This window comes from Dioscorea cayenensis, chromosome 5, assembly GCF_009730915.1.
Source record: "Dioscorea cayenensis subsp. rotundata cultivar TDr96_F1 chromosome 5, TDr96_F1_v2_PseudoChromosome.rev07_lg8_w22 25.fasta, whole genome shotgun sequence".
Taxonomy (NCBI): Eukaryota; Viridiplantae; Streptophyta; class Magnoliopsida; order Dioscoreales; family Dioscoreaceae; genus Dioscorea; species Dioscorea cayenensis.
The window spans coordinates 28,972,411-28,990,489 of record NC_052475.1 but is presented as its reverse complement, the minus strand read 5'-3'; the positions used below and the strand labels follow the sequence as shown (position 1 = coordinate 28,990,489).

General features: G+C 34.1%; 4 protein-coding genes across 6 annotated transcripts; 2 read left to right on the top strand and 2 right to left on the bottom strand.

Annotated features, from left to right (window-relative positions):
• Positions 1-106: 106 nt before the first annotated feature.
• On the top strand, positions 107-1,471 carry LOC120262126 (50S ribosomal protein L18). 2 transcript variants are annotated; one of them, XM_039270188.1, is made up of 4 exons: positions 107-339; positions 425-513; positions 591-754; positions 1,244-1,306. In XM_039270188.1, the coding sequence occupies exons 1-4, from the start codon at positions 216-218 to the stop codon at positions 1,293-1,295; spliced, it is 429 nt and encodes a 142-aa protein (XP_039126122.1). In that variant the 5' UTR covers positions 107-215; the 3' UTR covers positions 1,296-1,306. The 2 variants fall into 2 exon arrangements, with proteins under 2 accessions (XP_039126122.1, XP_039126121.1); XM_039270187.1 differs by having other exon boundaries at positions 111-339; positions 591-743; positions 1,244-1,471.
• A 4,309-nt stretch (positions 1,472-5,780) lies between these two features.
• On the bottom strand, positions 5,781-6,808 carry LOC120262091 (ribonuclease 1-like). Its single transcript, XM_039270145.1, has 3 exons — positions 6,686-6,808; positions 6,427-6,582; positions 5,781-6,294 (listed from the first exon to the last, which is right to left on the bottom strand). The coding sequence occupies exons 1-3, from the start codon at positions 6,788-6,790 to the stop codon at positions 5,872-5,874; spliced, it is 684 nt and encodes a 227-aa protein (XP_039126079.1). The 5' UTR covers positions 6,791-6,808; the 3' UTR covers positions 5,781-5,871.
• Positions 6,809-8,060: 1,252 nt separating this feature from the next.
• LOC120262041 (protein EMBRYO DEFECTIVE 514) lies at positions 8,061-11,392 on the bottom strand. The gene is made up of 2 exons (XM_039270091.1): positions 10,926-11,392; positions 8,061-8,559 (listed from the first exon to the last, which is right to left on the bottom strand). The coding sequence occupies exons 1-2, from the start codon at positions 11,331-11,333 to the stop codon at positions 8,242-8,244; spliced, it is 726 nt and encodes a 241-aa protein (XP_039126025.1). The 5' UTR covers positions 11,334-11,392; the 3' UTR covers positions 8,061-8,241.
• A 793-nt stretch (positions 11,393-12,185) lies between these two features.
• LOC120260821 (probable apyrase 6) lies at positions 12,186-17,207 on the top strand. Of its 2 annotated transcripts, none has more exons than XM_039268392.1 (8): positions 12,186-12,949; positions 13,178-13,290; positions 13,787-13,894; positions 14,312-14,366; positions 15,157-15,339; positions 15,943-16,040; positions 16,197-16,393; positions 16,670-17,207. In XM_039268392.1, exons 1-8 carry the CDS (start codon positions 12,424-12,426, stop codon positions 16,935-16,937), a joined length of 1,548 nt encoding a protein of 515 aa, XP_039124326.1. In that variant the 5' UTR covers positions 12,186-12,423; the 3' UTR covers positions 16,938-17,207. The 2 variants fall into 2 exon arrangements, with proteins under 2 accessions (XP_039124326.1, XP_039124325.1); XM_039268391.1 differs by having other exon boundaries at positions 12,190-12,949; positions 15,154-15,339.
• The last annotated feature ends 872 nt before the right edge of the window (positions 17,208-18,079 follow it).

The following is an 18,079-nucleotide window of genomic DNA, read 5'->3' as shown; positions in this document are numbered from 1 at the left end:
TGGAATAACGCAAAAACTGGTTATACATGCATCTGGACCGCTTTCTAATCAGTATAACCTAATAATTATGTATAACCTATATCAATAATAAATATCACTAATTTTCATGGGTTTATACATGCAAAAACTGGCAGAATAACGCAATTCTTGGTGTTGCATTGCGCCACACCTGTTCGACAGAATTCCTGAAAGAATATTAAAACCCTAGTTTGTGCATGCTATTTCTTATGGCTTTGCTTCATCTCCCTCTTGGCCGAATGCTCACACGAATCTCCAGCCTTTCCTGTTTGCATTTCAATCCACTCTGCAACAACTTCTCCACCATTACTCTTCCTCACAGTAAGCAACATTGTCTCTTAAGCCTGCTCTGTTCGCTTTTGCGCTGCTGATCTTGTATATATATATATATATATATATGTTTCAGAGCCATTGCTGAAGATTTCAAGGATTGAAGCCCGGGCAAACACTCGAACAGAAAGTGCTAAAATTAGGAATCGCAGGAGGCGTAAGAAGGTGTAGATTAACTGTTTGAAGAAATGCCTTTTAGAGAAATCCTTACTCAATACAGCCCTGTTGTCCACTTTATGCAGTTCAATGGTTCGGCTTCAAAGCCAAGGCTTTCAGTATTCTGTTCCGGCAAGCAATTGTACGCCATGCTTGTCGATGATCAGAACAAGAAGACACTATTCTATGGCAGCACTTTGCAGAAATCCATCCGCCAAGACCTTCTTTGCAGCACTATAGTGAGTACCATGTACTTATTTTTCATTTTTTTTTTCTTTTTATTGTCTTAGTTTTATTTTGGATTAGCATTATAAATATTTGGAAATTATTTAGTTTTTGCAATTCTATGAATTTTATGATCATATCAAATGTGACCAAACTGCAACTTCAATCACATACTATGTCACATCTGCACAGGCTGCCATGCACATTAGTGGTTATCGGTATTGTCTTGATTCACTCTATACACTCTCTCTTGCTCTATTATGCTTTGCTAGTTTTTAGATGGAAATCAAACATATTATCCGAGTATGATTCAACACGGGTTTATATATTCAAGTTCATATTTTCTATATTTTCTAAATTAACTAAAGTAAGACTATAAGTTACGAATAATTTGTTGGTAAACTATATGCCTGTAGTTATCTTCTTTCATGTCTAATAATTTCAATTCTATCAATTTGTCATGAGAAGTCATCGAGAATATATATATATATATAATGCATTTATTTGATGACAGGAAGCTGCGCAAAAGGTGGGAGAAGAGCTCATCAAAGCATGCAAAGAATTAAACATTTCGGAGATATCATCTTATGACCGGAATGGATTTGCCAAAGGGGAGAGGATGGCTGCATTTGAGATTGCTATCTCACAGCATGGATTCTTACCACACTAGCAACTACTACTAGTCTTCTTCTTCTTCTTCTTCATTGATGTAATTGATAACATATGTTGTGTAGTTTTGAATTGCTATTATGGTATATACTCTTAATTATTGATATTTAAATTTTATTGAAAATTATAATTTGATTAAATTAAAGCTTTGATTATGTCACAAAGACTCTGAAAGAGTGGACCGCTTTCTAATCAGTCGTGAATTCTTAGAACGCATCTGGAGCTTCTTCAAGTTTAACCTAAACATCCAATCTCTTCCCCCATCTTTTTTAGAGATTTGGGCAGCCTGAATTCCTTTTTTAGAGGGTAACTAGCTGTCATTTTGGATTTTTTTTCAGATTTATTTTCTGAAATATTTGGTTGGAAAAAAAATATTTAAGTGTTCTTCAACCAGTTTCTTTAATGGTCAAAAGACACTCGCACGCTACTTGCTTGGATTTCCATAGTTAGGGATCAGCACCAACTTCCCAATACCTCTATCCAAAATATCAAGCGCTCGATAGATTTTCTAAGCGCTAGATCATCAGATTCAGCCAACACGACGCTGCAACACTAGCCCCAAGAGTGATCTCGCTTAGCCAAGGTTGTTAGACCCTAGCCCAGGTGATAACCCAGGCTAATGCCAGTGGGTTAGGGGTCGATGGGTTCGGCCAAAGGGTCGAGCAGGGAGTTTGAACAGAAAGTCAATAATTAAATATAAAAAAATATTATAATAATTAATAATGAGCAAATATAATATTAAACCCATAATTATAATATAAAAACCTACTTAAATTTGATATTTAAATTGATAAATGACCTTATATATAGTAGAGTTTTCTAATTATGTCATTTATTTATTTATTGGTTGATTTTGTTAAAATAGAGAAGAAATTTAATTCACTAATTCTTATATCTCAATTGAGTTTTTATTTTGTTTTAAATTTTCTTATATTTTTTATTTAATTAGAATACTTTAATTTTATATTTTTATAATAAAATTACACTTATTTATTATTTTATTTTCTTAATAAATTAAATTTTTAGAAAATATTTACATAACACATTAATAGATTTTATTTTTAAATATTAATTTTTGTTAGTATGTTTATGATATATATATATATATTGTAATTCTATTTATTGTCTAATGAGAAAATAATAATAAATTATTAAATATTGTAAACAAAAAATTAAACATTGTGACCCGATTGACCCAGCCAGGTCAACCAGTTTCCGGTTGAACCGCCCGGGTCACCGGGTTAATATCGGGTTTTTTAATACCCGGTTCAATGGGGTATACCCGGGCTGGCCACATGGCTGGTTCCCGATTTTTCCAGTTGAACCGGCCGGACCGGTCTGGGCCTGACAACTTTGCACTTAGCTCATCTGAGTTGACCTACGTCGCTTTCTGGTGGACCTCGTTTGCTTAGTCACTTCCAGTATTTTTTCTATTTTTCAGTGTGTAAGTTTTAGGTGTGTATCATCTCTGGTGATCCCTCTCTAGTTCTTTTGTCTCACTCATGTTTTTTCTCTCTGTTTGTTTTTTGTCTTTATTTGTGTTGTTCGGTTTTATGTGTTTCTACGGGTGTATATATATATATATATATATGAAGTGGAACCCCAAGACTTGTTAATTTTTGTATGTACTCGGATTATTATTTGAATGATTTCTTTAGCATCAATGCAAACATTCCTAAGAGATTAGTAGAATCTAGTTAATAGTTTTAAAAGTCTCAGTCAATTAATTATGCATGAGAGATGATATTCTTCACAACCTTCTTGAGTATTAATACATCAAAAATGCCTGTTCAATGTTTATAGAGATTATTATTAAAAAGTAATTTTAAAAATCAGAATTTTTATGCACAAGAAGCATGAGCCCGCCCTCCTTTTCTCCACATGTTAATATATATAATTTTAAAAATTAATTATTTGCATGCAGGTATTTTTATGAAACATCAACATGTATAAAAAATATTTACAAAATTAAGAAAAATCATAGAGCTTATAAACCATAATATACAAAAATTACAATATAAATCATTAAAGTATATTCAACATTGATGTGGCCCAGCTAGGTAAATCGAATAAATTTCTTTTATATTTTGTAATTTTTTAAAATTAAATATATATAGAGAGATGTATATGATGTATATATATATATATATATCCATGTTGTCATGAATAAGAAATGATACTCAGATAGAGTGGAAAGGTTTATTTGGATGAAGTGAGGGGTGGGTTCATAAAAATAGTGGACAGGGAGACGAAGGGAATGGAAGGGAAGGGTTGAATCTACATCTTGCTTGGTGGTGAATGGAAGGTAAAGTAAGGGTTTTCATCATTTTGTGGTTGGCTTGGAAGTAAAAAAACGTAAAGTTATATACTGCTATTACTAAATACTCTTGTATTTATTTTAATTCAAACACAAAAAGCATAGGCATTTGGATTATTTTTATTTATGTTTTTGCACAATTAATCCAAATTTTTGGTTTGAGTCTTTGTCATTACAACATGAAATTTATCAAAATTTAAAAAAAAATCACAAATGTAATAAAAACTATTGTAGCACCGGCAATTATGACAAATAATAATAAAATAAACCATAAAATGAGTAAAATAATATTCATTAAACCATCAAAATACATAATATTTCATTTAAATAAACCATAATCTACATAGTTTCCTCAAAATACATAATACACATTGTAACATAACTTGTAATTATAAAATTATTAGAAGGGCAAAATTGTCCAAAAAATTCTTTAACCCTCAACTCTTACTTTATGAAACCTTCAAAACCTTTCCAAACCTTTTCTCCCAAGTACACCCTTATAGAAAACATTGAAAATGTTATGTAACAGTGTAACCAATCTATGAAGGTCCCTAATATAATTTATCCGCGTAAACAATATAAAGTATTCATCATCTTGATTTGATAAAATTAACTAAATAATAAGATTTATATCTGCTAGAGCATTTAGTTTTTTCTAATTTCTCATTTAAGTTTTTGTTAAAAGAAAAGGTATATATATATATATAAAAAAAAAAGAAAAATCCATACATTCATTGTTGTTACATTCAATAAAATGAAGATAACAGTCTGAAGGGAATTTATAAAGATGAACATGCTAATACAAAATGGGGAAAATTAAAGAAATAAACTTCATTTTATAAGTTACCTTCCAATGAAAAAAACTTGTTTGATTCATGCAAAAGGGACCTTAAATTTGTCATCCATATGAAGTTTAACATGTAAATGGGATGTAACTTCAAGTCAATCCAATTCACTTCTCTTTTGTAGCTATAAGGAATTACATTAGTCACGTTTTATTTAACTATATTTGCAAAAAAAATTTAATTGATAGGGCATTAAATTTAGAGACTTATTTTTAAATTAAACTTTGTAAAATTTAATTATTTCTTCATATCAGGCTCTAAAAAATTTAATTGTTTAATTACATATTATACCCTATAAAATATATATATATATATATATAAACCTTTTTCATATTAACAATACAAAATTCAAATTTTATTTGTCATATTTATAAAATATATTTAAGACGATTGCCCCTTCTCTTCTACATAACTCAACCACTGGTTGGAAAAGAGTTTAATCCATAAAGAACTATTACTTTTTTAGAAAAATCTAGAACAAAGAAAGCTGGTTTATTTTTATTAAAATTAAAATATAATATATTAAAATTAATTAATCGGTGTCATTATTTATGAAGATGATGAAGAAATTAGAATTTATAGACTAGTTATCCTACAAGCAAAACTCCATTACAAAGATAAAAGAGATAACGGTAACTTAATGCTAAAAAAAATTGTCTACAATTAATTACATATCATCAATGAATGTTAAGCTTGATCAAAACTCTTTCATGCCCCTCTTGGTCCATACTGTTCAGACAGCTTGCTCTCTTTCCAGGAAAGCATGTTAGGAAGTCCAAACCAACCCATTTCCATCTAGTTGGTTTATATATATATATATATATATTAAAGGAAGAGAAACAGGACGGACCCACTAGAGACCCTAAAGACGTGCACAAAACTCGATAGAACAAGTGGGGATGGGGCCACGCTCACGTGGGCACTGGAACCACCTGTACACAATCACTATTCATAACTTCTAGAAATATACTATCAACCGAGAATCAAACTCTCACCACTCACCAGTCTATCCTTCCACTAAATTAGTCTACAATTGCAATCCAGTGACAACCATATCACTCATGAACAAAATGGACAACAAACTTATTGGTAAGCCCTGCTGGGCTTGTCCTCATTGCAGCAATATTACTCAACTAATTACTGTCCATGTTCTGTTCTGTTTTGCTCTTCCTTTTTTTTCTCCAAAACAACTTCAAATTAACACAATCAAACAAACACCCTGAAAATATAAGTCTTCATGCATTAATTCATTAATTATTAAGATAATTCAAAAGAGTGAGCCCAGAAAGGCTGCACTTACACACTAGCTAATTAAAAAGCAGGGAATTCAATCTCAGGACTACACTTGCGCTTTGGATAAAAGGGACAATCAATGAAATCCTTGCCTAATTTATCAACACACAGGTAGATCTGGAAGAGCTGGGGATTGCGAGACTCATCCCTGTTACATTCAATGCTGGGGAGCACTCCGAGCGCCTCCTTAATCACTTCAGTGATGTGCTCGGTGCTGTATAATGCTCCATCGGGCCTAATGTCGGCGTCCTCGAGGATGCTAAGAATGTTAGCTTTGGTCTGGAGATCAAGTCCAGCCTGGAAGTATGAGTATTGATTGAGTATGGACTCGGAGCAGGTGCCATGCTTGTTCCACTCATGCGCCCAGAACTTGTTCCCGTCCGCGCTCGGACATGCAAGTGTTGGCCACTTGGTTTGCATCTCCGGTAACAGATCTTCTATCTGCATCACTCCAAATCAAAGCTTTTGAGTTGAATCGAATCCAAATAATATGTCTCTTCTTTAACAAAATATATAAATAAATAATACACAATTAATATAATATAATTTGGACACAGGAAATGTGTAACAGACCTTGGTTGCATCATACAGATTTTCATAATCACAATCATGAGGATATTTGCCATTGTCATAATTTGGCCAGAGGCCGTGGATGGTGAAGTTTGCCTCCGGCTTCCCCGTCGTCGGATAACAACAACCCCGTCTTGTATCACAGTATGATCCCGGCCACTGTATGTAAATCCACCACAATTATATATACACATATCAACATATATATATATATATATATTTGAATATTTGATAGAGCAAGGAAAAAAAACATAATTTATACCTGTTGAACAAAGTAAAAGAAGTCATAACTCTTTGCAGCAGAAAGAACTACAAACAGGAGGAGGAGAAGAGATATGAAGGGAAAAGAGAAGGTTTTGCTCTTCATGCTTTTTTTTTTTTTTCCTCAAGATACCAACTAACTAAATGAGTTTGAATGATATGAATGGCCGGCCATTGCTGTATTTATAAGCTAAGATTGGCAGGTTACCCTCTTCTAAATTATTAAGTTATGGGAGAACATGGAAAACGTTCATGATCATCAAGCAACCATGTCTCTTCAACTTACTTGTGTTTTTAAAACCCTTTTTTGGCACATGATTTGTTTTCCTATAGACTTTTGATAAAATGAATATAAAAAAACAATGGATTACCATGTGAATACATTTTTTTGGATATAACTAACATGTACTCCAAATCTCCAATTTGGTTGGTGAAACACATTTTATTTTATTTTTAATAATATGAATAAATCACATATTTATCGAATGGTGAAACATATTCAACCAAACACCAAAATTACCATATAAATATATATACACACACACACCAAATTTATATACATATGTTCGTTATAAAACTTTTTTGATTTAGAAATATGTTCATTGACTTGGAAGTTAGAACACATGGTGAGAAGAAGCTTTGCTTGGAGGTTTGTTGAATAAAGATAAGCAAGTTGGCTTTGAGATTCAAACCTAGAGTTTAATCAGTGACTAATTAACTAATAAGAAGTCAGTATAGAAGAGGGTTATTTTTTTTGCATATAGTTTAAGTTCAACAAGTTATTATAATACTTTCCAAAGATACGAAATGATCTTAAAATTAAATACTGTATTACTTAATTCTTAGTAATGCAACTTGATCCATATTAAATTTTGTTAAATGTCCTTATGTTTTATACATAATACATTGCATAAGAGATTATCTTAATATGAACCATATGAAAGACTCTTCCATTAATGAAGATGTGGTTAGGTGATCCAAATTTTCTTGTTTTTAATTAAGTTTTTGCCAAGAAAATGAGAAAATAATTTCCCAAGAAGTTAATTGTTACTCTAAAAAGGGATAAGCGTAACGCATTGATGTTAGAATGAGAGGATATCTTATTCAATGATACAAGAGAATGAGAAGGCAAGCAAGTTTGAGAAAGTTGTTAGTTAAGTCTGATGGGAACTTCTTTCATCCAAAGAAACAAGTCTGGTGGGAACTTCATTACCATTTTTCATAAAAAAAACTTTTATATTTAAACAATTAAATAAAATTATAATCGCAAATAAGTAAGCATTTATACATATTTTTTCTCCTTGAAACCAGAAGCAAGAAGTCAAATACTATACACTTATATGTTCGAAAACAAATTGCATGGAGTTCACAACAAGTGATTAAATCTCTCGGAGAAGCAAGGAAATTAGATATAATTTAAAATCCGTGTAAAGTAACAAACCAGAACAACAAAACACTCCTCCAGTACAAAATTTTGCAGTCTACTGCAACTACATAACCAGAAGACAAAGTCCTGAACTGGATACAACCGAGGAGAGTACAAAAAGAGGCAAGCAGTTACTTTCCTCCCCGTTTGCCATGACCGTGTCCCCTTCTTCCACCACCACCGGATTTGCCAACATGGCCACCTCCCTTGTGTTTACTGCCATTTGAAGCTGAAGGCACCTTCATGTTATCAGGTAAGGGGAGGATGTGGTCCACACATTTGCGGAAGCTGAAATCATCAGAGGTCCCATCAGATCGCACAAGGAAGAAGCAGCGGCTTTTCCAGGCTGGATGGACTCGAACTTGGAATGCCTGGATTCCAACTCCGATCTTCTTGTCAGGCTCTGGGTGTCCCTTCTTGATCAAGTCCAGTAAAACCAGGTGTTCATACTGCAGAAAAGGACCAGAATGTGATGTATCAGATGATTCATGCTTCTAAAAATAATGACCACCACTAGTTGTAAAACAAGGAGGATGTTGACTTTCTAAATATAGCGTTACAGTCACTAAAGCTCGCCCAATACTGGTTCAAGTTTACTTTATCAAAGAATCAAGCAGATTTGTGGAAATAATATGTACCAATATTAGCTATTGATGTGCCATCAAAAATGGGTAATATTGAAATTTAAAATCAAGGAAATATGGTAATTGATAAATTACTAATGTCATAAGCTGATGGTTTCACCTTATAAATCATTCCATTGAATACAAAAATGTCAAGTATGACTAAAGATTGTAAATGATGATATGGTACCTTGCATAATCGTTAGATCAACTAATCAGTTTTGCCCAATGCTATAACTCTATCCATTCACAAGCTCCCATCTCACTGAACCCGCAACTTGTAGTTTGGAGTTTGAAGATTATTCTTTCTTTATAAGAGATTCCACTTATAATGCTATTAGAACTCTTGAGAATAAATACGAAGTAGAAAAAACAAAAAGAACGGCAGCCAACAAAATATGGCAACGTATAAAAGTACTAGAGAACTCTAATAGACCAATTAAATCACCATTCATGCAACCAAATTTAAACACTGTTCTAGGGTGAGTCTTTTACCAATCAAGTATCATTCTAAATATTTCAAAAGATGCCAATATTAAAATATCGAACCAAACCTAAATGAGAGTACAAAGTCAATAGAGAGGGAGCTACTAGAATTGGTTCTTTCAGACAAGAAAGTACACTTGATATAAAACACATTTAACCAGCACACAAATGCAAGCATCTTGAAATGAAATTTTAAATATGCATAAGTTGCAACTATTTGAATAAGCACTCAGGGTACAAATTGTTTCATCACGATTTAAATCACAAGGTCATTTTCTTGTTCCTCAATGGGCCTTTAAGCTTTGAAAGCATCAGGAACTGTAAAAAAAATATAAGTCATTGGACAAACTTACATACCAATACTGCACGAATCTTTATACATGATTGCAATTTCCAAGTATGTATCAACTTAAACTAGAACAGAAAGACAGTGAACAGACATGGGAAGCAAAGGAAAATGCAACAAGAAATACCCATTATTTGCTCTCAGAAGCAATTACCTCACAAAGATAAGTATGACTAGTGAAAGAACATATTCAAACCTGATAGCAGCTATTTCTCAGGCAATCTTAAATAATAACAGAAAGTTATCCTGAGGCATCAGTTGCCACCATTTGGCTTAACTCTTTTGAACATTCAGGTGGTGCTTGGTTAGGGAACAAATTGAGAGAAAGTCCACTCTCTCCAAGCAAACACCACTTTCGGAACAGGTTAAAATAAGGAAAAAAGCCATTTTACAAATTTTAATTAATTGAATAAACACAACTAATAACTAATGATTAAAAGAATCAATTATTAATTATAAATTACAGTTTTAATTACAAAACACTTGTTTTAATTAGCACTGATTGAGTCAAAGTTTTGTTGACATAAAAGTTCTCTCCAAACCATATTCTAACTTCAAAACTACAATCCTGACTACCAACTATTCCAACCGCAACCAAACACCCAGTGAATGCATGCAAGAAAATGACAAAAGAAATTTAACCTGCTAACAAAATAAAGCCCATCCACCAAAGACACATACATGGCCACTTAGAAAGCCTCCTGAAGATTAGAGTCCTAGGACACATAAGAATATGGTTTTACCACGAGAATGAATCAATTATTGGCTTAAACCAAATCTTTCATTATATAAGGAAGGGGATTAGTTCCTCATATTCATAAATACATGAATTCAAAGGCACTAAGAATTTCCTCCTCTTTTGTACCTTTACTTTAAGCCAGAGTAACCATTTCCTTCACTTCCCACCTCCACAACCATCTCTAAGCAAATATCCATTCTCTTTATTTTCTTATCTTTCACATGATAATCAACAAAACTATAAGCTAGTTCAGAAGTCATTAAGCTGCACCTTCTAAAAATATCTTCCAGTTCAATCTCTGGAAAAGTTTCAGAATAACAATAAAACTTTATAAAAACATCGTTTTATAGGGATCAAAAGGAAATCACAAAGAGTAAATGATGATTTTTTGCTTAAACTTATTCAAGACAACAATAGACAAGCTATACCATGACAACAAAAGGAGGTGTCCTTGACTGCTTCAACTTCAATCACCAATTAACAACTAATTGTTAAACTAACCTAAATCTTCAAAAATGAAAAAAGAAAAAAAGCAAAATGAAAAACATATGATTAAGAGAGCAAAACACATAACTTTCGCATGTAATCAAATCAAATAAATTAACAGGAAAAAATAAAAACCTTGTTGACATCGAGATTAGTAGACCAAGAATGCAGAAGCTTCATGAAATAATCAAACATCTCAACCGACGAACCAAAGTTTTTTGGGCCCAAACTCTTAGGACCCTCAGATCCCTTCTCACCCTCCTTCGAATCACTTTCTCCTCCCTTCTCCTTCAGCTTCTCAAGCCGCTCCTCTTCCAAAGACTTCTCCACCTTCTGCTTCTTCGAATTCCCATCGTTCTCCTCCTCCTCCTCAACATCGTCCCTAGCTCTCTTGGTGGCGCCGTTCTCCTCCTGCTGCTCCACGCCGCCTTCAGCTTCCGCGGACCCGGAGACGGGCTCCAGCTCCATATCCTGCGCCGATGCCTCCTGTGATAGGTTTGATTCCTCGATCGGTTGGGGGATCTCTGTTGCCTCTTCCGCCATGATTGAAGGAAAAGGGAGCAAGCTTTGGAGTGAAAACCCTAGCGAGTGAAGCCAGGGTTTTAACAAGTAATTTCTAAATAAACCCTATAAAACTTTATAATTCTAAATACACCCTTATATTGAGTTAAAAAGTATAGTATATATAAATCCTCAATATTTAAAATTTTCATGTCATCAAACAGTGAATTTGAATAGCGTAGTAAGCTTAGTCCCTCCGACCAAAATACAACTTAAAATTAAACATTTTATATTTACTGAAGTCTCAATCTCAAGTCTCAATTGCGCTCAATGTTTCATGACTTCAGAAAGGGCCACATATATGCATAAATAATAATAATAATAAGTAATTATAAATACATATATGAAGAAAACAATTATTTCTTTTCATCCCTCTTAAAATTTCTAAATTATTTCTTTAATTTTCAAATATTATAGCAATTTGTATATTTTTTGAAAACTCAATATGTATATATATATATACCATATACCATTCCACTAGAACAAAGACATAATCAAATTCTTAAGGAGACAACAATGGTAAATTGTTATAATTGGTGAAAACCAAACAAAACAATACCGGGTGGAGGTAGAAAATCCCCAACCCATAAAATTTTTATCCTATCAAATATAAAGTTAATAAAATAACTATATAATATTATTAAAATAGAAATAATTACCTGTAAATTTAAAATATTTTTGAGAACATAAAACCAATATTGATGGCAAAAACCACATAAATACATTATTGAGGTTCCTCAGCGTACAAACAATTATAATACACAATTGGAAGTATTTTTCATGATTTACAAACAAAAACCCTCAAAAATAAATTATTAATTAATGAAATTTCTTAGCGTGACAAGTGTGCATTGTAAGATTAAAATTTACAATAAGCGGCACAGCGTATCCCTTCTTCACACATTGATCCTCTCCCCCGATAAAAAAGGACATTGACCTCTCATCGTTTACTTTAATCCATACCGGACGGCGAGTGGAGAGCGGAGAGGCGGTGGCCGGAGACTCTTCGGCGCCGATCCCTCTCTCCCTCTCTCTCTTCCGGCCATTTCCCCTCTTGATTCATAGATCTACAATGGCTTTTGATCCCAACGCGGCGTTCAAGCTCTCCTCCACCTCCACCAAACCATATCATCATCGCAGGATCCCTTGTCTTCCCGTTTGCGTCGTTGTGGGCTTGGTTTGCATCCTCGTATTTATTCTTGTTTCCATTAGAAGTGCGCCTTCTCAGCTCCGATTCGGGATTGTCATCGATGGTGGGAGCTCTGGGAGCCGGATCCATGTTTATGGGTGGAGGATTGGTGAAGGAATAGTGCCGGAGATCGATTTCGCGGCGTCGGGGGAGATGAAGGTTAATCCGGGCTTGTCGGCGTATGCTCAGGAGCCGGAGAGGGCTGGGGAGTCGCTGGCTGGGTTGTTGGAGTTTGGAAAGGGGCACGTGCCAAGGGATTTGTGGGGCGAGACGGAGGTGAGGCTTATGGCGACGGCTGGATTGAGAATGGTTGAAAGTGAGACCAGGGAGAGGATTTTGGAGTCGTGTAGGAGAGTTTTAAGGGCGTCTGGATTTCGGTTTCGGGATGATTGGGCTACGGTGATTCCAGGCAAGTGGTTTAGGTTTTTCATATTTTTCAGCTATTTTGGCGGCATTCCTCTAATCTGTTCTTGTGAAAAATCAAAGCTTTTGTTTAGTTCTAGAGTTCGTTAGGATCTGGTTCCTATTTTCTAGATGGCTTGCTGCTTTGATATGTTGAGGCGTTGGGTGTTTTAGGATCTGCAAGACTTTCTTTTCTCAAAACTGGAGGGATTGGTTTTACCTGGTAATTTGATAGGTACTGATGAAGGCAGCTATGCTTGGGTTGCTGCAAATTATGCTCTTGGTACTCTGGGAGGTGATCCGCAAGAAACCACTGGGATCATTGAACTTGGTGGGGCTTCTGCTCAGGTCATTGATCCCTTTTCCTTCTTGGACATTATTTCGCCTGCTTGCGTGAATGTGTTACCTTCTGCTCAGATCTGATGCTTTTGTGGCGTGAGTAAAAGAGCGTCCATCATTAAAGCATCTAGAACATCTGTTTTTCTTGAATTAGATTATATTATGCTCAAATTGATTTAATAAGAGCCATTTTAAATAAAATCGGGAACTGATCTTTTTTGTATCTTCTGCATGCAGGAATGCTGCAGATCAGTTATACTAACAAAGTTATTGCTGTTTTGAGTTAGTGAGCATATTGGAGTCAATACTGCCTATAATTTTTCTAAAAATATGAGCGTGTTTGTGTCCAAATACCTTTAATTTGTTGCTTTACTGTGTCTTAGAATTGTCAAACCAGCAATGCTCTTCACTTCACTCATTCTGAAAATTGTATTGTGTGTTTATCTGCTGAAACTTATTAAATACTACATGAGTAAAAATTAACCATCTTATTTTGAACCTGCAGGTGACATTTGTCTCAAGTGAACCTTTGCCACCAGAATATGCACGGCCACTTAACTTTGGGGAAAGGAGGTATAACCTCTACAGTCATAGTTTCCTTCATTTTGGCCAGGTGATTACTGGTTTAACTCATCTAGTCTTAGTTCTCTTAAACATGGAGAGACCTCCATATTAAAAGCTTCTCTACGATCTGGTCCTGTTCTTTGCTTTGCTATTGGCATTGTCAAGATCTCCATTTCACCATTAATATTTCCATGTCTCAGTGATCCCCCTTAATAAGACAGTTCAGTTGTGTGGACTTAGGGCCCACTAATACAGTAATACTCAAATATGGAGTAAGTGTATTCAAGTGCTGTGCTAAAAATTAAAATTATCTCCTGAAGGATATTTGTGGGAATTTGTTGCTCTTTTCAAGAATATTGTTTTTTTTCCTTTTCCCCCTTAAGGGAAAATGCCGCTGTCAGGAGACAGCTAATCATTCTACACCTATTTGTCCATTACATGAAAATATATCTCTTATATTTTGCAGAATGCTGCACAAGATTCGCTTCAAGAATTGCTTGCCTCTGAAGGACTGAAATCAGGTGATTTCCTCCCTTGTGCAGTTTTATTCTCTTTCCACCAAATTTTTTACTAAAATAAAATGATACCCATTCAATTATTGCCATGGAAATTATGCATCAGAAAACAGGACATCTATGAAGGCGTGTACTCTCAGCTATTCCATGGATTCTTTATGCCTTTGATTGTTTGTTTGGTTTTGGTTTTTTGCCTGCTTGTACCAAACAAGGATGTCCATGATCTGCATATACTGCAAGAAAATGAATTCATCTTTGTTCCTTAAGCTTCCCAGAAATAGTTGGACTCTTTCTTTATCAAGGCCCATGGGATTATTTTGGATGAGAGAATTAAGAAGAAAACAACGGCTGCATTGGACTTGAAATTTTTATTATGGTTGGTTGAACCAATAAAGATTCTTGTTTAGAAAGATAGCTTTTTTTCTTTAAATTGCTTCTTCAAATCAGATATTGTTTTTTGTCTTTCAATTGGAACTAGGAAGCAATGAAAGACACATTTTGATTAGATGTAGGTCAATGGAATTAATATGGATTCTGGAAGTAGATAACTTGTAGGTGGATTAATGGAGTAATGAATTCTCATGTGGAGATAAGCCTTCTATGAAACAAACCATTTCCAAGTCTTGCCCAAATAATATGGCACAGTTAGTTAGATTTTTGTTGCTTCTATAATGTAAGTCTTTGGCAATAGATAATAGCATCATTCAGTTTTTAGGGATTAATGGCATTTAACAGTATGCTTAGATGTTATGGTGATCAGTAATATTGAAACTTTTTTCCTCCTATTCAACAGCAGAGCATGTTCATCAGGGAATATATGATCCTTGCACTCCTAGAAGTTATTCACATGGTTTGGAATCTGGGAAGCTCTCTGCTGGTGTCCCTAGTTTGCAGGCAGAAGGAAATGATGTTGCTCATGTGATGGGTAACTACTCGGCATGTAGGTCTCTTTCATTAATGCTTCTACAGAAGGAGAAAGGTAGTGGGTTTGATACAGCTCTTAACCACCGTATTCTCTAAATTTACATTGATCTCGAGTGTTCATTCTTTACTGCCTCTTTCTCATTTATCTGTGCTTGTGTATATTTTGCTTGAACATTAACTTTCCATGCTAGCTATCCTCTTTTGCCATGTTTCCTTTCATTTCGATTCTTTACTTCTCCTTTTATCCTTTGAGATTATTTTGTTACAGATGCACAATATGCAACCTAATATAACTGTGGGATTAATTATTATGTTTTTATTTATTTGTTGTCGTTGTTGTTATTATTATTATTTTTTTTTATGTAGCTTCTCTTGTTGAGGTGTCTTATTAGTTTCAACATGCGTTCTCTTTTGCAACAAGCACTTGATATCTAACATCCTATGCGATGATCCTGCAGTATTTATCATTAACTTGACATTGTTATGCTGTTTAGCATTTTGCGTTGTCTTATTTCAATGGTGTTCTACAAATATTAAAAGCTGAGAGATATTCTGTTGTTATTTTCATGGATTATCCTGATAATAATCCAATAGACATGTTGATAATAAATTTTCAGAATTAGTTGGGTAACATTGACATTTTCTGTTTGATATGCAGATAAATGTTCATTTGATGAATGCCTCGTAGGGTCAACGTTTGTACCTAAATTGCAAGGAAGATTCTTGGCAACGGAGAATTTCTTTTATACTTCAAAGGTTTATTTAATATTATCTTTATCCATTGCCATTTATCTAATCTTTTTAAGGTTATGCGCTGTAGGGATTCTCCCGCATAGGCAAATGTGGCCTGTTTTTCTTGAAAACAAACTATGGATTTCATGCTGATTCTAATTTTTTTTTACTTCTTGCTAGTTCTTTGGGCTTGGTTCATTATCATCTCTTTCTGATCTGATTTCCTCCGGGAAAAAATTCTGTGAAGAAGATAAGCTGAGACTGAAAAGGAAATATAGTACACTATCAGAAGAAGATTTTTCACGATACTGCTTTTCATCAGCATACATTGTGGCTTTCCTGCATGACGGTCTTGGAATTGCTTTGGATGATGATAGGTATGCCCCATATTCTTATAATGATATTTTAAATTATTAGTGTGCACATTCAGGAAATATTTTACATGTTTCTTAATAACCATCAAAACTGTTTATATTAGTTTATTGAAACTTAACATCTAGTATGAGCACAATTCATTAAGGATTTCATGCATTCAATTAATGATAAAAAATCTGTTCCAATGTTTCATGACTTTTGAAATGATAGAAAAACAATAAAGAAGAAAGAAGTTGAGCTATGAACATATAATGTTTATTTGATGCCATCTTGAGCAGGATTAGCTTTGTGAATCAAGTGGACAATGTTCCACTTGACTGGGCATTGGGAGCCTTCATCATGCAGGGAACTTCATCACCAACCGCACCATATTCTTGGATACCTGCGATCAATCGAGATGGAATGCTGGTGTTGCTATTTCTATTGATCATCGCCGCCTTGATGGTCTTCACCATGGTTGCAGTATCCAAATGTAGGAATCCTCAGTTGAAGACCATATATGATTTGGAGAAAGGGCGCTATATAGTAACCCGGATACATCGATAATTTTGCTATGCAGATGGAGAAACCAGTATTTAGTAGGCCAGGCATTGATCAACCACATCAAAATAATTTTTTTTTGTTTTTACCATTTCCTGTTGTTATTCTTGTATATCCTCATACCATGATAATTATTTCTCACCAGCCAATATAGCTTAAGCCTTTAATCAGAATCAATACAGGGTATTTTGCACCCAGAAACCTTCTTGTGTATCTCTCTATGTACAACTCCAAGAATTGATCTTGCCTTCTCAAAGCAACTATTTGATTTGAAAATCAAGTAAATCAATACCATTTGAAATCAACTATCATGTCACTTCATTTCTCTCAGTGCTATTTTACTTTCTTTATAAAACAGGGTCATCCAATATTTTTGCATTCCAACCAGTGAAACTTGTTTAGGTTTTTAAAGAATAATCTGGATGTCAATTCATCAAGTTCTTACTGATAATGACTGGATAATCACATAAAACCCAAATTGAAATGACTAGCATATCAAATACCTACCATACTATAATGTTCCTCAACTAATCCTTTGTCAACTCCATCTATGTACAAAGAACCCCAATTATATCTCTGAAAGAATATTAAAGCTGTGTTTAAGCTTTAAGTAATCCATAATTTCAATCAAGTTAAGGCCTCTTCTCCCCTCACAAGTGTTGTTAAATAATTAATGAAGAACAGAACCAATCCCTTTCAAACAATCTTGATTTAACTTAATCAGGGCATTCATTTAATTGACAAAGAGATTAAATTATTATGTTAACATTTCAACCGGTGAATTATGTTTAATGCTAGTTCTTACACTGCTATCAAAAAGAGTTTTAGGCCAGCAATTTAAATAACAGTACAAGCGGAACACAATTTGGAGGGGGAACAAATGCAAGTATGAGACTTTGCATAGGTCTATAGCCTGTATATATACATGGACAAATAGGGTATTTATCCATGTAAACTAATTAGAAAAGATAGGTTTTTGTTATATAACATATAAAACATTAAGCTTTCTAATTAGTTGAGCAAACTAAATACGCCACAACGGAATTATCATTCAGTTTCCCATGTCTAACTTGTCTACTTAAGATGGAACTCCGGAATTATGAAGAGTAAGCGGTTTTCTCATATCCAGTTACAAGATATGACAAAGA

Excerpts from the sequence above, each read along its gene's own strand:
- LOC120262091 (XM_039270145.1), bottom strand. The coding sequence starts at position 6,790 with ATGAAGAGCAAAACCTTCTCTTTTCCCTTCATATCTCTTCTCCTCCTC. Across the intron at positions 6,583-6,685 it reads TCTTTTACTTTGTTCAACAG|TGGCCGGGATCATACTGTGA; the intron begins GTATAAATTATG and ends ATTTACATACAG. Across the intron at positions 6,295-6,426 it reads ATCTGTATGATGCAACCAAG|ATAGAAGATCTGTTACCGGA; the intron begins GTCTGTTACACA and ends GGAGTGATGCAG.
- LOC120260821 (XM_039268391.1), top strand. The coding sequence starts at position 12,424 with ATGGCTTTTGATCCCAACGCGGCGTTCAAGCTCTCCTCCACCTCCACC. Across the intron at positions 13,291-13,786 it reads TTGGTGGGGCTTCTGCTCAG|GTGACATTTGTCTCAAGTGA; the intron begins GTCATTGATCCC and ends TTGAACCTGCAG. Across the intron at positions 16,041-16,196 it reads ATTTCTTTTATACTTCAAAG|TTCTTTGGGCTTGGTTCATT; the intron begins GTTTATTTAATA and ends ACTTCTTGCTAG.
- LOC120262041 (XM_039270091.1), bottom strand. The coding sequence starts at position 11,333 with ATGGCGGAAGAGGCAACAGAGATCCCCCAACCGATCGAGGAATCAAAC. Across the intron at positions 8,560-10,925 it reads CTAATCTCGATGTCAACAAG|TATGAACACCTGGTTTTACT; the intron begins GTTTTTATTTTT and ends CCTTTTCTGCAG.
- LOC120262126 (XM_039270187.1), top strand. The coding sequence starts at position 216 with ATGCTATTTCTTATGGCTTTGCTTCATCTCCCTCTTGGCCGAATGCTC. Across the intron at positions 340-424 it reads CACCATTACTCTTCCTCACA|AGCCATTGCTGAAGATTTCA; the intron begins GTAAGCAACATT and ends TATATGTTTCAG. Across the intron at positions 514-590 it reads ATCGCAGGAGGCGTAAGAAG|TTCAATGGTTCGGCTTCAAA; the intron begins GTGTAGATTAAC and ends CACTTTATGCAG.